This window comes from Stenella coeruleoalba (assembly GCF_951394435.1).
Source record: "Stenella coeruleoalba genome assembly, chromosome: 18".
Lineage (NCBI taxonomy): Eukaryota > Metazoa > Chordata > Mammalia > Artiodactyla > Delphinidae > Stenella > Stenella coeruleoalba.
Window position 1 is genome coordinate 401,463 of NC_137164.1, and position 12,883 is coordinate 414,345.

A 12,883-nucleotide genomic window follows, 5' to 3' on the forward strand; every position below is an offset into this window, starting at 1 on the left:
CCCGTTGCGGAGCACAGGCTCTGGAAGCGCAGGCTCAGCAGCCATGGCTCACGGGCCCAGCCGCTCCGCGGCATGTGGGATCTTCCCAGACCGGGGCACGAACCCGCGTTCCCTGCATCGGCAGGCGGACTCTCAACCACTGCGCCACCAGGGAAGCCCATGTATTTTTTGTTGTATTTATATGATGGAATAATGTTCAGTCACTAAAAATTATGTTTCTGGAAGATATTAAAGCAAGAAATGTTTGATATATCAGTGAGAAAGCAAGATAAAACTGATAGTATCCCAGTGTTTTAAGTATATATACATTAAATATATACTTATAACTGCAAAAGGTGAAGGAAATAGATCAAATTGTTATCAGTATTTTGAGGTGACTTTTATTTGTTTTTTCCTGTTTTTCATTGATTTTCAAAGACTGCACATTGCTTATATAATCAGAAAAAGACCTCAGTCTTTGGTTTATTAAAAACATGGATTGATGGTATTGTGGTTTTATTTGTTTGTTTATTTTAATTTTTTTAAAATTGAGGTATTGGGCTTCCCTGGTGGTGCAGTGGTTGAAAGTCCGCCTGCCGATGCAGGGGACACGGGTTCGTGCCCGGGTCTGGAGGGATCCCACATGCCGCGGAGCGGCTGGGCCCGTGAGCCATGGCCGCTGAGCCTGCGCGTCCTGAGCCTGTGCTCCGCAACGGGAGAGGCCACAACAGAGAGAGGCCCGCGTACCGCAAAAAAAAGAAAAAAAAATTGAGGTATTATTGACATTATATATAACATTATAATAGCTTTAGGTGTACAACATAATGATTTGATATTTGTATACATTGTGAAATGATCACCACAGTAAGTCTAGTTAACATCTAACATTTTTTTCTTGTGCTGAGAACGTTTAAGACCTGCACTCTTAGCACCTTTCGAATATGCAGCACAGTTATTAACTGTGGCCACACGCTGCACATTTGTCACATCCCCGCGACATATTTACCTTGTTTGTGCCTCTTGACCCCCTTCACCCATTTCCCACCCCCACCCCTGCCTCTGGCAACCACCGGTCTGCTTTCTGTATCTGTGAGCTTGGGTTTTTTTGTGTGTTTGTTTGTTTTTCTTTTCCTTTTAAAAATTTATTTATTTATTTATTTTTGGCTGCCTTGGGTCTTAGTTGCTGCGTGGGGGCTTTCTCTAGTTGCAGCAAGCTGGGACTACTCTTCCTTGCAGTGCGCGGGCTTCTCTTGTTGAGGAGCACGGGCTCTAGGCACGCGGGCTTAGTGGTTGTGGCTCGCGGGCTCTAGAGCGCAGGCTCAGTAGTTGTGGCTCACGGGCTTAGTTGCTCCGCGGCATGTGGGATCTTCCTGGACCAGGGCTCGAGCCCGCATCCCCTGCATTGGCAGGCGGATTTCTTAACCACTGCGCCACCAGGGAAGCCCTGTTTATCTTTTTATATTACATGTGTAAGTGAGATCATGTAGTGTTTATCTTTCTTTGACTTATTTCACTTATCGTAAGGCCCTTGAGGTCCATCCATGTTGTTGCATATGGCAAGACTTCATTCTTTTTTTAATGGCTGAATAATTGTGTGTGTGTGTGTGTGTGTGTGTACATACATATATGTGTGATGTATGTGATATATATGTATGTGATATGTATGTGTGTGTCTATATACACATACCACGTTTTCTGTATTCATTTATTGATGGTCACTTGGATTGTTTCCACTTTTTGGCTATTGTAACTAATGCTGCGGTGAACATGGGGTACATATATCTTTTCCAGTTAGTATTTTCATTTTCTTTTGATAAATACCCAGAAGTGGGATTGATGAATCATATGGTAGTTCTGTTTTTAATTTTTTGAGGGTCTTCCATACTGTTTTTCTTAGTGGCTACACCAATTTACAGTCTCACCCAGAAGTGCAAAAAAGAGGTCTTTTTCTCCACATCCTCGTCAGCACTTGATATTTCTTCTGTTTTTGATAATCGCCATTCTAACAGGTGTGAGGTGACAACTCATTGTGGTTTTGATTTGCATTCCTCTAATAATTAGTGATGTTGAGCATCTTTTTAGCTATCTGTTGGCCATCTGTATGTCTTCTTTGGAAAACTGTTCAGTTGTTCTGCCCATTTTTTAATCAGATTGTTTTTTGCTTTTTACTTGTATCAGTTTTTTATGTATTCTGGATATTGACTCTCAGATATATGATTTGCTAATATCTTCCCACTCAGTAGGTTGCCTTTTCATTTTATTAATGGTTTCCTTTGCTGTGTAGAAGCTTTTTAGTATGATGTAGTATGACTTGTTTACTTTTGCTTTTGTTGCTTTTGCTTTTGGTGTGATACTGTTTTTGTTTTTGTTTTTGCCACTTGCTTCAGGAGATTAACATTTTTTTACATTTGTTTTATTGTGGTTACTTAATTTAAAAATTAGTTATTAAGTGAAAAGTAATACGTGCAAAATAGATTGAAGATTGACTCTCCTTCCTTCCTTCTCCCCAGAAACTGTTACAATTACCAGCTTCTCATGTCTTGCAGAGAACATTTTAAGAGAGGCTTTTAGGCTGATTCACATTTGGAGGGGACAGATTAAAATATGACTGATATTTTATTATTCCACTACAGTAAGCACTTGCCCTCAGAGGGAGAAGCTACAGCTGTACTTAGATCGGATGGACTTTCATTATGTATTTTAAGGAATTCACAAATGATCTCAGGAGATGAACAGTCTTTACCATGATTTTAATCTCCATTTCAGGTTGGTTCATGTATTCTCAGCAACTGTATGGCTTTGGAGCTATAGTCAAGTCTAATATCCTCTATTTGCCTGTTTTTAATTTATATAACAGGGCAAGATCGTTTATAAAGTTCGATGGAAAGGATACACATCAGATGATGATACCTGGGAGCCTGAGGTTCACCTTGAGGACTGTAAAGAAGTTCTTCTTGAATTTAGGAAGAAAGTTGCGGATAACAAAGCTAAACCAGTGAAGAAGGATGTCCAGGTATTATATTTTATCTCATAGTGGGTTTTTTTAGTATAATAAGTTTATTATAAATTTTAATAATATACAGAATGTATAGTAAGGAATTTACAAATAATAATAAAATATACAACATTCCTATTGTGAGTTCTGTATAGCCAGTTGATTCTCATAGAATGCTTTCATTGATTTTTGCCAGGCTCTTTTTTCTGTAGCCAAGCTGTGATTGCAGGTGACATACAGGTATAGTTGGGGCATGTTGTTATTTTCCTTTAAGTTAAGAGTAAGATGATAGTGGGGAGAAAAGCGATGTGTTGAAACTTTACTTGTTCGTCCATGATGTGAGCATCATGTTTTTGTATACCTGAGGAATATTTTTTATGCTGTTCATCATAGTATTATTAACTATGGTCACATTATTATTATTAACTATGGTCACATTAAATATGGTCATATTCATCATGTTTTTGTATACCTGAGGAAAATTTATGTTACTATTACAGATACAACACATACTCTTATATTTAATCAGCATTATTAACATATTTCTAAGTCTGACTTTTCTGCTAATTCAAACAATTCTTAGATCACTTTATAAAGCTATAAATTTTAATCCGTTTCAGATTATTCATAGGTCTGATTATCTCCGGGTCTTCTGTTTTTCTTTTCTATTTCCACTTCAATTTTTAACCACTTTATGGTTTTTTAGTAGCTCTTGTTGGTGGTAAGGAAGGATAAAGAATTGAAAGGAACTCAGATGAGTTAAACTTCTATCATCAGCAGTTTGAAAAAAGACTTGATGGTGGTCTAAAGTGGGATAACATTAAAACTAATGCACAGACTCGGTTTAAGCGTTTCCTTCTATGGATTTGTCCATTGTTTTATCCTTGATTCTCATATTCCACACATTATTGAATTGGCTTTATTTATGAATCTTCTAAGAATTTCCCATTTTACTTTACTTTGTAAGTTTCATTTATAGCTTCTATTTATAAATTGAACTGACTCTAATTCAACTTATTGCTTTTGCTTTTAGTTTTCTTTTTCATTAGAAATAATTATCATTTTTTAGAATACTGACAGAGGTTCTTGAACTTAGAACTATATAGTGAAAATTGCTCACAATAAAGAGTCTTAGTTGTTGAAGTTATTTTTTAAGGGCTGAATATTGATCCCTTCTTTCCCAACAATTTGAGTTTCAGCTGCATACTTAGTATTTTTTAAATGACAAAAACAGTATTGGGACTTGACTGTGTGTAGCGGTTGTTAACAATAATAGCCGTGATAGAGGCAGCTTCTGCTCACCCAGCACGTGTCCTCTGTCTGTGCCAAATGCTGGGCCAGCACTTTCATGGATTAAGATGAGAAAACGGAGGCTTAGGTAAGTTCAGTGCCAGCCCAGATTCACCCATTAGTAGTGACAGAGACAGGCAGCCACACTCTTAACCACTATGGTAGGTTTTCTTTTGGTTTGGGCTGTAGTTTGAAATCCATTTAGAGGAGTAGAATTACCAGTTTTTTAATTGTATGCTGTAGTGGCAGAGTCTTTAATAAATACAGTTTTTAAATTACTAAGCAAAACCTTCAGTACTTTTAAAATTTTTGTAAAGGAAATCCTTCACAAGATGAGTTCAGATTAGAGAATGTTTTCTTTAGTTTTTTGCTGCAGTTATACTTCACTTTTCTGGAATGGGTGCCTACTCCCTCCTTCCCTGTTTCTTTCAGTAAAAACACTATACAAATACAAATGCCCCTGTCTTACTAAGTGATTGGTTCATATTACTCTCAAAATTTAGACATTTTGATTGAAATCTTCTTAAATTTATTTCTAACTTTCCTGCTTTTATTAGTGAGATAAGTTTGCTGAAACTTCTCCCAAGAAGTCTTGACTTATAGAATACTGGCTTTATTGGCCCTTTCACTTTACCAAGGCTCTGGTTAAACCCAACTTGCAACTCTCTTGATTTAAAATTATTGATGACAGTCTGAATGAGAATGATTCCTGATCGACTGGTCTGTTTGAGGCTTATTCTTTTTTTTTTTTTAATTTTTTAATTTATTTGGCTGCATCTGGTCTTAGTTGCGGCTCACCGGATCTTCGTTGTGGCATGCGGGATCTTTCGTTGTGGTGCGTGGGCTTCTCTCTAGTTGTGGCGCTCAGTAGTTGGGGCGAGTGGGCTTAGTTGTCCTTTGGCCTGTGGGATCTTAGTTCACCGACCAGGGATCGAACCCACTTCCCCTGCATTGGAAGGCGGATTCTCAACCACTGGACCACCAGGGAAGTCCCTGAGGCTTATTCTTAATCCTTGTCCTAGTTTAAGGAAGACACTTGTCCACGTGGAAGTGTCTTTTTCTAAGCTATCCTTACTATTTTATAAGTAACTTAAAATTCTAGGCACTAACAACATTTTGAATTTTTGTAAGACTGAAACCTCTATTTCTTATGTCAGGTGAACTTTCTCCTGAATTCTGTCTTTTATAAAGTATTCCAGTATTTATACTGCTATGACTTTTTGACCTAATCATTGAGTAGTATCAGTGGACAGGCATATGGCAAAAATGCACTGGTCGCTAACCTTTTCCCACTTTAGCAAAATAGTTTTTTTTGTTTTTTGCAGTACGCGGGCCTCTCACCGTCGTGGCCTCTCCCGTTGCGGAGCACAGGCTCCGGACGCGCAGGCTCAGCGGCCATGTCACGGGCCCAGCCGCTCCGCGGCATGTGGGATCCCCCCGGACCCAGGCACGAACCCGTGTCTCCTGCATCAGCAGGCGGACTCTCAACCACCGCGCCACCAGGGAAGCCCAGCAAAATAGTTTTGCTGTTCATAAGTTCTTGTGATTCTTTCACTGTAGGTATAGAAGTAGAGAGCCAGTAGGAGAAAATGCTTTGTTCATCTCGTCATCGTTCTGTTCATGCAAGAAACAAATATTTGCTACCTATGTGAAAACTGTGATATTTCCCATTCACCAAAATCTTTGTCTTGTGGAGAGGTTTTACTACAGCAGTATTTAAGACTATTTGATTCGTCAGTTTATCTACTTAAATCTGGGAGCACTGCTTGCCTAGGACTTAGTAAGCATCACAGAAGTTAGGAATGGATTCTAAAATACCCCAAAAAGTGATTGTTGATACTCTTCACCAGAAAATATACATGATGCAGAAATGGTATTTGTTCATTAAAATACTTTTTGTCATTTAGCATTCGGATACCTTTTTACCTTTTTGCTGACCATCGGGTATTTGAAGCTAAAAAGAAAAACTGAGGTGCTATTTAACATTCATTTGTGTGAGACACTCCAGACCTTCATCTTTAGTGACTGAAAATCTACGGACAAGGCGGCCGCTGGTCTGCTTGAGCTTTGATGATGGATGTCACATGACACAGAAGAACCTCTACTGGCCTGTCATGGCAACACTTTATTGTTTTTACATTTTTGGTTCTTTTTTAAGAGATAGCTTTTTTTTTTTCTTCCCCAAGTAAATATAGAGTGTCTTAAATGGACCAGACCCTTAAATGGTCACAGTTTTATGAAGATAGATCATATGTATCTTTTGCTCTTGAGGGGCCTTACAAGTTGTCCATGTATGATCTTACTTTCAAGAGTAGTACCATATAAAAGGATTTTGCCTTCTGCCTTTCTTTTTTTTAAAATTTATTTATTTTATTTTATTTTTGGCTGTGTTGGGTCTTTGTTGCTGCTTGCAGACTTTCTGTAGTTGTGGTGAGCGGGAGCTACTCTTCGTTGTGGTGCGTGGGCTTCTCATTGTGGTGTCTTCTCTTATTGCAGAGCATGGGCTCTAGACATGCAGGCTTCAGTAGTTGTGGCACGCGGGCTCTAGAGTGCGGGCTCAGTAGTTGTGGCGCACGGGCTTAGTTGCTCTGTGGCATGTGGGTTCTTCCCAGACCAGGGCTCAAACCCGTGTCCCCTGCACTGCCAGGTGGATTCTTAACCACTGTGCCACCAGGGAAGCCCCTGCCTTTCTTTTAAAATAATTTTTTATCAATGCATATTCTAACCAGCAAACAACTGTGTTTTTTTTTCTGTTTTTTTTTTTTTTTTGCGGTACGTGGGCCTCTCACTGCTGTGGCCTCTCCCGTTGCGGAGCACAGGCTCCGGACGCGCAGGCTCAGCGGCCATGGCTCACGGGCCCAGCCGCTCCGCGGCATGTGGGATCTTCCCGGACCGGGGCACGAACCCGTGTCCCCTGCATCGGCAGGCAGACTCTCAACCACTGCGCCACCAGGGAAGCCCACAACTGTGTTTTTTAATAATCATTTGTGTCCCTAGTACTCAGCTAGGAGATAGTTTTGCCTTTATTTTAAAATTTGTCTGAGGATAGCTTTTTGAAATACTGCCTATAAAATAATATATGTGCTCTTTTAATGTAAAATGAATTAGAATTTGTGCACCCAAATAGGTTTTATTTTTGAGTGTACATTTTGTGAAGTAAACATTTATTCCAATAGTTCCATGGCCCAAAATGGTTTTAAATTATTTATTTTGGAATTGTCTTCATAAGAATCTATATGTCATGCAAGAAAATTTCTAGTAACGCCTCCTCTTTGTACCCAAGGAAAGCGTGGTGATGGCTCTAAAAGTGCAGGGGTGAGCTTCCAAAAGTTATTCGAGCAGTGGTTGCACTATTGAAAAGCTCATGGTTTCCAGAGGTGGTTCGGTAGAGGCAGTGATGCTGGGGTGTGCGTGCCTTGTTCAGTTGTTTTGCCATCACACCTCATGCACAGTATTGATCACCATTCCTGTAGGCTGGGCGTTGAGCAGGTGGGGCAGGGTGACTGACCCTGACCTGCCCGGGCCAGTCCCAGCTTAAAAAGCTTGTCGACCTGGTGTGACTGTGATCAGAGTCCCGTTCATTTTCAAAGTTGTCCTAATTTGGATAATAAATAGTATGTTTACTTTATGTGTGAAACTATTAAAATGAGTAAGAAGACAGATTACTAGTATACTGAAAGTGCTCAGACTTGTGATATGTGTGGTTTTAATTTTGTTCGACTATTTTTTAGTTATTTTAAAAGTTAACACTAATTTCTTTGTATCATTTGATGGCAAACAACTGTTCATCAGATGGTAGCTATTTTTTATGTCCTGACTTCACTCAATCTGGCCAGTTACTCCAGGGCTGGATTACCCTGGTGCAACTAACCTACTGATTCATTAGATAATGCTAAATAATAATTTCACACAGAATATTTTGAAGCCTAAAGCCAAAGTGCTATATTATTTATTTGCATCAACCCATTTATTTAAAACATACAGGTTGTAACTATCTTGGGAGTAGTCTAATGACCAGAGGAAAAGTCTTGTTTCAAAGTTTTGTGCTAAGGAGCCAGCATTAGAGCTCTTCCCAGGTGACCGAGGAATTAGGATAGGTAGCAGCAGCTCTCTTCACAGTAGCCAAGACCTGAAGCAACCTAAGTGTCCATGGACAGGTGAATGCACACAGAAGATGTGGTACCTATACACGGTGGAGTATTAGTCATCAAAAAGAATGAAATCATGCCGTTTGCAGCAGCATGGATGGACCTAGAGATGATCATACTAAGCAAAGTAAGTCAGAGAGACAAATACCATAAAATATCACTTATACGTGGAATCTAAAATATGACACAAATGAACTTATTTACGAAACAGAAACCGACTCACAGACATAGAAAACAAACCGATGGTTACCAAAGGGGAAGGGGTGGGGATGAATTAGGAGTTTGGGGTTAGCAGATACAAACTATCATCTATAGAGTGGATAAACAACAAGGTCCTACTGCAGAGCCCAGGAAAACTGTCTGCATACCCGTAATAAACCATCATGGAAAAGGACATAAGTGTGGAGGTGTAACTGAATCGCTTCGCTGTGCGCCAGAAGCTGATGCGGCCTTGTAAATCAGCTGCGCTGGGCAGCAGCCGACGGGTGACCCAGCAGCCACCACATGGGGCCAGCAGCCTGGCTGGTGGCCAGGACCAGGTGAGACAACAGGGAGGCGCCGAGTAGCTGCGCCGAGAGGAGGCTGACCTCGCGCTGTGGGGTCCCAGCTGTGGATTTCGGGGGGGGGGACCCCGGGGGTCTTTCTGTGTACAGGCGAGAGTCTTTGGAATTGTAGACTTCTTTTAAGTTGTTTTACCTGATGAAAGGGATAAGTCCAGCCTCTTGTTTGCTAATTATTTCATGTTCATTCATTAAAAAAATCCATTTCTCATATGTAAGTCATTAGGAAGAAGAAGAATAAGATGCGCCTCTGCCTTCAAGGCGCTCACGGTACGTGAAGGGGAGGGCCAGGTGGACGGAACCTGAAACACGGAGTGAGACACGATCTCGGGCAGCTGTGAGGCCGCTGTGGAAAGTCAGAGGATAAGCATCAAAGGTGCATTACAGAAGATTCGTCCTTTGGCCGAAGCCCTAAGAGATGAGAAATTCAAGGGTCCTAGGAGGGGAGGCAGGTACAAAGATGCAGAGTTTTGCAGAAGCACAGATTTTGGGGTGATGGTGAGAAGTACCGGAGCTTTCACTTGGAAAGGAGCAGGAGTGACACGGGGGCAGAAATTGGGAAGAAATTCGTGTGCGCCTGGATTTAAACTCAACCGTCTGGGCAGTAGAAGGGCCGGCAGAAGTTTGGAGGGAAGTTGTGTGATGAGATTTATGTTTTAGGAACTTGCTTTTTTGAAGAATTTTATTAGGAAAATTTGGACATATAAAAATGCAGAAGGCTGTATCGTGAGACTTGAGAATTCATCACCCAGTTCCAGTCACTATCAGGACTTCGCCATTCTTCCTGTCTGCGGCTCCCACTCTCCCCTTTTACTTGCTGGAGTATTTTAAGGCAAATACTTTAGTACTCCAGATGGCATATCACTCTACCCTGCAAAACTTTATTAAATTACAGACATTGTGAAAACATAACCGCTATACCATTATCGTACCAAAAAAGTTTACACTTGTTTCTTAATGTCTTCTATTATCTAATAATGTGTTCCCCCCAGCTGTCTCAAAGAAACAAAACAAAACATGTCTTTGTTGATTTGATTGAATTGGGATGTGAAAATGGTCTGCATGTTGTATATCATCAGTAATCTCTAAATATCTTCTAATCTATAACGGCTTCTTCCTCTAACCTTCCCCTATTTTTCCCCATCATGTTTATTTGATGAAGAGACCACATTGTTTTTCTGTAGAATTTCCCATATTCTGGGTTTGGATGAGCACATGATAGCGTATAACATGTTCCTCTGTCCTGTGTTCTTGTGAACTGGTAGCTAGATGTAGAAGCAGGATTGCTCTCAAGTTTATTGGTTGATTGATTTATTTTGCAAGGATGGTCATGAGTGGTGCTATAACACATCAGAAGGCCCATCTTGTCTAGCTGACTCCTTTCCAGTGAAGTTAACAGGATCGTTGAGATTAGGTGTTTTCAGTCTTATCTACCATTAGAAAACTCCTCACATTTCGTGTGTAGGTTTTAGGAGCCATTGAAGATTGTTGCCTAGAACTATTATTTCATTGCAGGTTGGAAAATAGTGATTTTCTAATTCTGACATTCCTTCTGCCTTTATTACTAACATCACTGGGAAGGTGATTCTGAGACGCTGTGGTCCTGACCTGACTCTGGAGTGGGGAGAGGCTGCTGGCGGGGAGAGGCGAGGGGCTGAACTGAGGTGGGGAGGTTGGAGAATTGATGCACATAGGATCGGTGACCGAGCTGATGAAGGAAGAAGTGTCAGAGATGTCTCAGGTTACTGGCTTGGGAACCTAGGTAAGTGATGGTGTTATTCAAGGAACAGTTCCAGTTTTGAACACATGAGATTTTAGTTACTTACTTGTCATCCAAGTAAAGATGGCCAGTCTCACATTGGCAACATGGGTCTGAGTTGAAGGAGGGAGATCTGGGCTGGAAATGTGGAGTGTGGGGAGTCGGTGGAGTGTGCAGGATAGTGTTTCTTATTACTGTGTTCCAACTAAGAATCTGATGGATTGTAAGTATTTTGAAAAAATAATTGTTTTAGAATTCTTGTTTAAACTTTTTTTGAAGTAATATTAGTCTTGCACCTAGCAAGCTTCGTTTATTCTTCCTCTTTTTCCCCCCTTTTCCCCTTTACCAATGCAGAAAATTTAAGTAAAATCAGGCTGTTCTGCTTGGAAACAAGGAGGTCAACACTAGTCTTTAGGAAAATGGTTTTCAAGAAGGTGGAAGTCAGTTGTAAACTCTTCCGGATTGAGGGAAATTTGAGAAGTCACTCTTACAGAACTTGCTTAAACCAAAGGGGTAGCTTTCAGGTGAGCCTTGAGCAAGTTGCAGACTTTGCCTTTGTGTTCCTGACCATGTGTATCATAGGAACACAGACCCTCTGCTGCATCAGGACGGGTGATCCCTCAGCAGCATGACAGCAGCAGTGCTGTTGTCCCATACACAGCTGGTGCCTGGTGACACCGTGTGGGTTTCCTGGAGGTCCTGGGGTGTCCTTCACCGCTCTCTGTCCTGCATGCGTTTAGTCTCCCGTCTTCGGTTTCCTCTCATCTAGAGCACTCCAGAGCCCTTTGCCCCCCTTTTAAGACACCAGGCCAGTTGTTTTATAGAAGGTTCTTCACATTGGAATTAGATGAATGGTAATTAATGTTAAATCACAAATAGTATTTTTAAAATTGGAATTAGATGATTTGTAGATTTAGTGTAAACATTCTGGCCAATGTATTCTGTAGGTAAGGTACGTGACATCAAGAGATGAGCCATGTGTCCGTTATCTCATTGCTGATGTTAAATTATAATTATGTGATAAAGTGAGGTGCATCAGTTTTTCTCCCCTTTTAAAGGTACCTTTTTCCCTTGTAAAATAGTAATACGATAATAAGTAACCTGATAGTAAGCAACCTGATTATAAGTAATCTTTGAGATGGTGAGAATCACTTGTTCCCCAACAACCTCTCATCCATGATTTTCAAATACTTTGAAGAATCTTTTATTCTTTTTTTAAAATTCGTATTGGAGTATAGCTGCTTTACAATGTTGTTAGTTTCCGCTGTGCAGCAAAGTGAATCAGCCATACGTGTACATATATCCCCTCTTTTTTAGATTTCCTTCCCATTTAGGTCACCACAGAGCACGGAGTAGAGTTCCCTCTGCTATACAGTAGGTTCTTTTCAGTTATCTATTTTATACATAGTATCAACAGTGTGTATATGTCAATCCCAATCTCCCAATTCATCCCACCCCTCCACTTCCCCCCTTGGTAACCGGAAGTTCTCTACATCTGCAACTCTATTTCTGCTTTGCAGATAAGTTCATCTGTTCCGTAAAATACTTTGAAGAATCTTGCCTTAATTAGTTATTACTGTGGTGGCTTCAAATAATGACTTTTCTAATCCTGTTATTCCATATTTTTCATTTTGTATCCTATAAAGAGCAGCTCCTCCCACCCCCTTAAATTTTTTAAATACCAGTACACACTCATGGAATCTTTTTATTTAATTACTGTTGTTGTTTACATTAATGCTAAAACGGTCCCACACTGGCTTGTGAGAGCCCCTTTAGGCCAGCTCCTGTGTCCTCTTGCTATGTCCCTGTCTGTTTTGGGCACGTCTTTGCTCTCTGGCACAAGGTTCCCCAGTAGCATGTACTTTCCTGCTCTGGCCCTGATATCACCTATTTTCCAGGGAATCCTGATTCTTTTTAGGGGAGAATAGAATTTAGAAACCAAGATGTACTTATTGCTACTGGGACATCATTATTTCCAGACCCTTTAGACAGAGATAAAGGGAAAAAATACACGTTTATTTGTTTTAAGTCAAGTTCACTCCGATGTCTGTAATTTCGGTCCATCACCTCAGCGTCCTCCTATCATTCTCACCGTCCGCAGTTCTGTCTCCCTTTTCTTCCATGAGAACTCTGGTTCTCATCAACATTATAT

At 40.5% G+C, this 12,883-nt stretch overlaps 1 protein-coding gene across 3 annotated transcripts in view; it reads left to right on the forward strand.

Annotated features, from left to right (window-relative positions):
- MPHOSPH8 (M-phase phosphoprotein 8) overlaps window positions 1–12,883 on the forward strand; it is a 53,436-nt gene that overhangs the window by 10,887 nt on the left and 29,666 nt on the right. For all 3 annotated transcript variants that reach the window (XM_079903352.1, XM_079903353.1, XM_079903354.1), the window contains exon 2: window positions 2,837–2,992. In XM_079903352.1, the coding sequence (XP_079759478.1) occupies window positions 2,837–2,992 (156 nt within the window). The remainder of the gene's footprint in view (window positions 1–2,836; window positions 2,993–12,883) is intronic.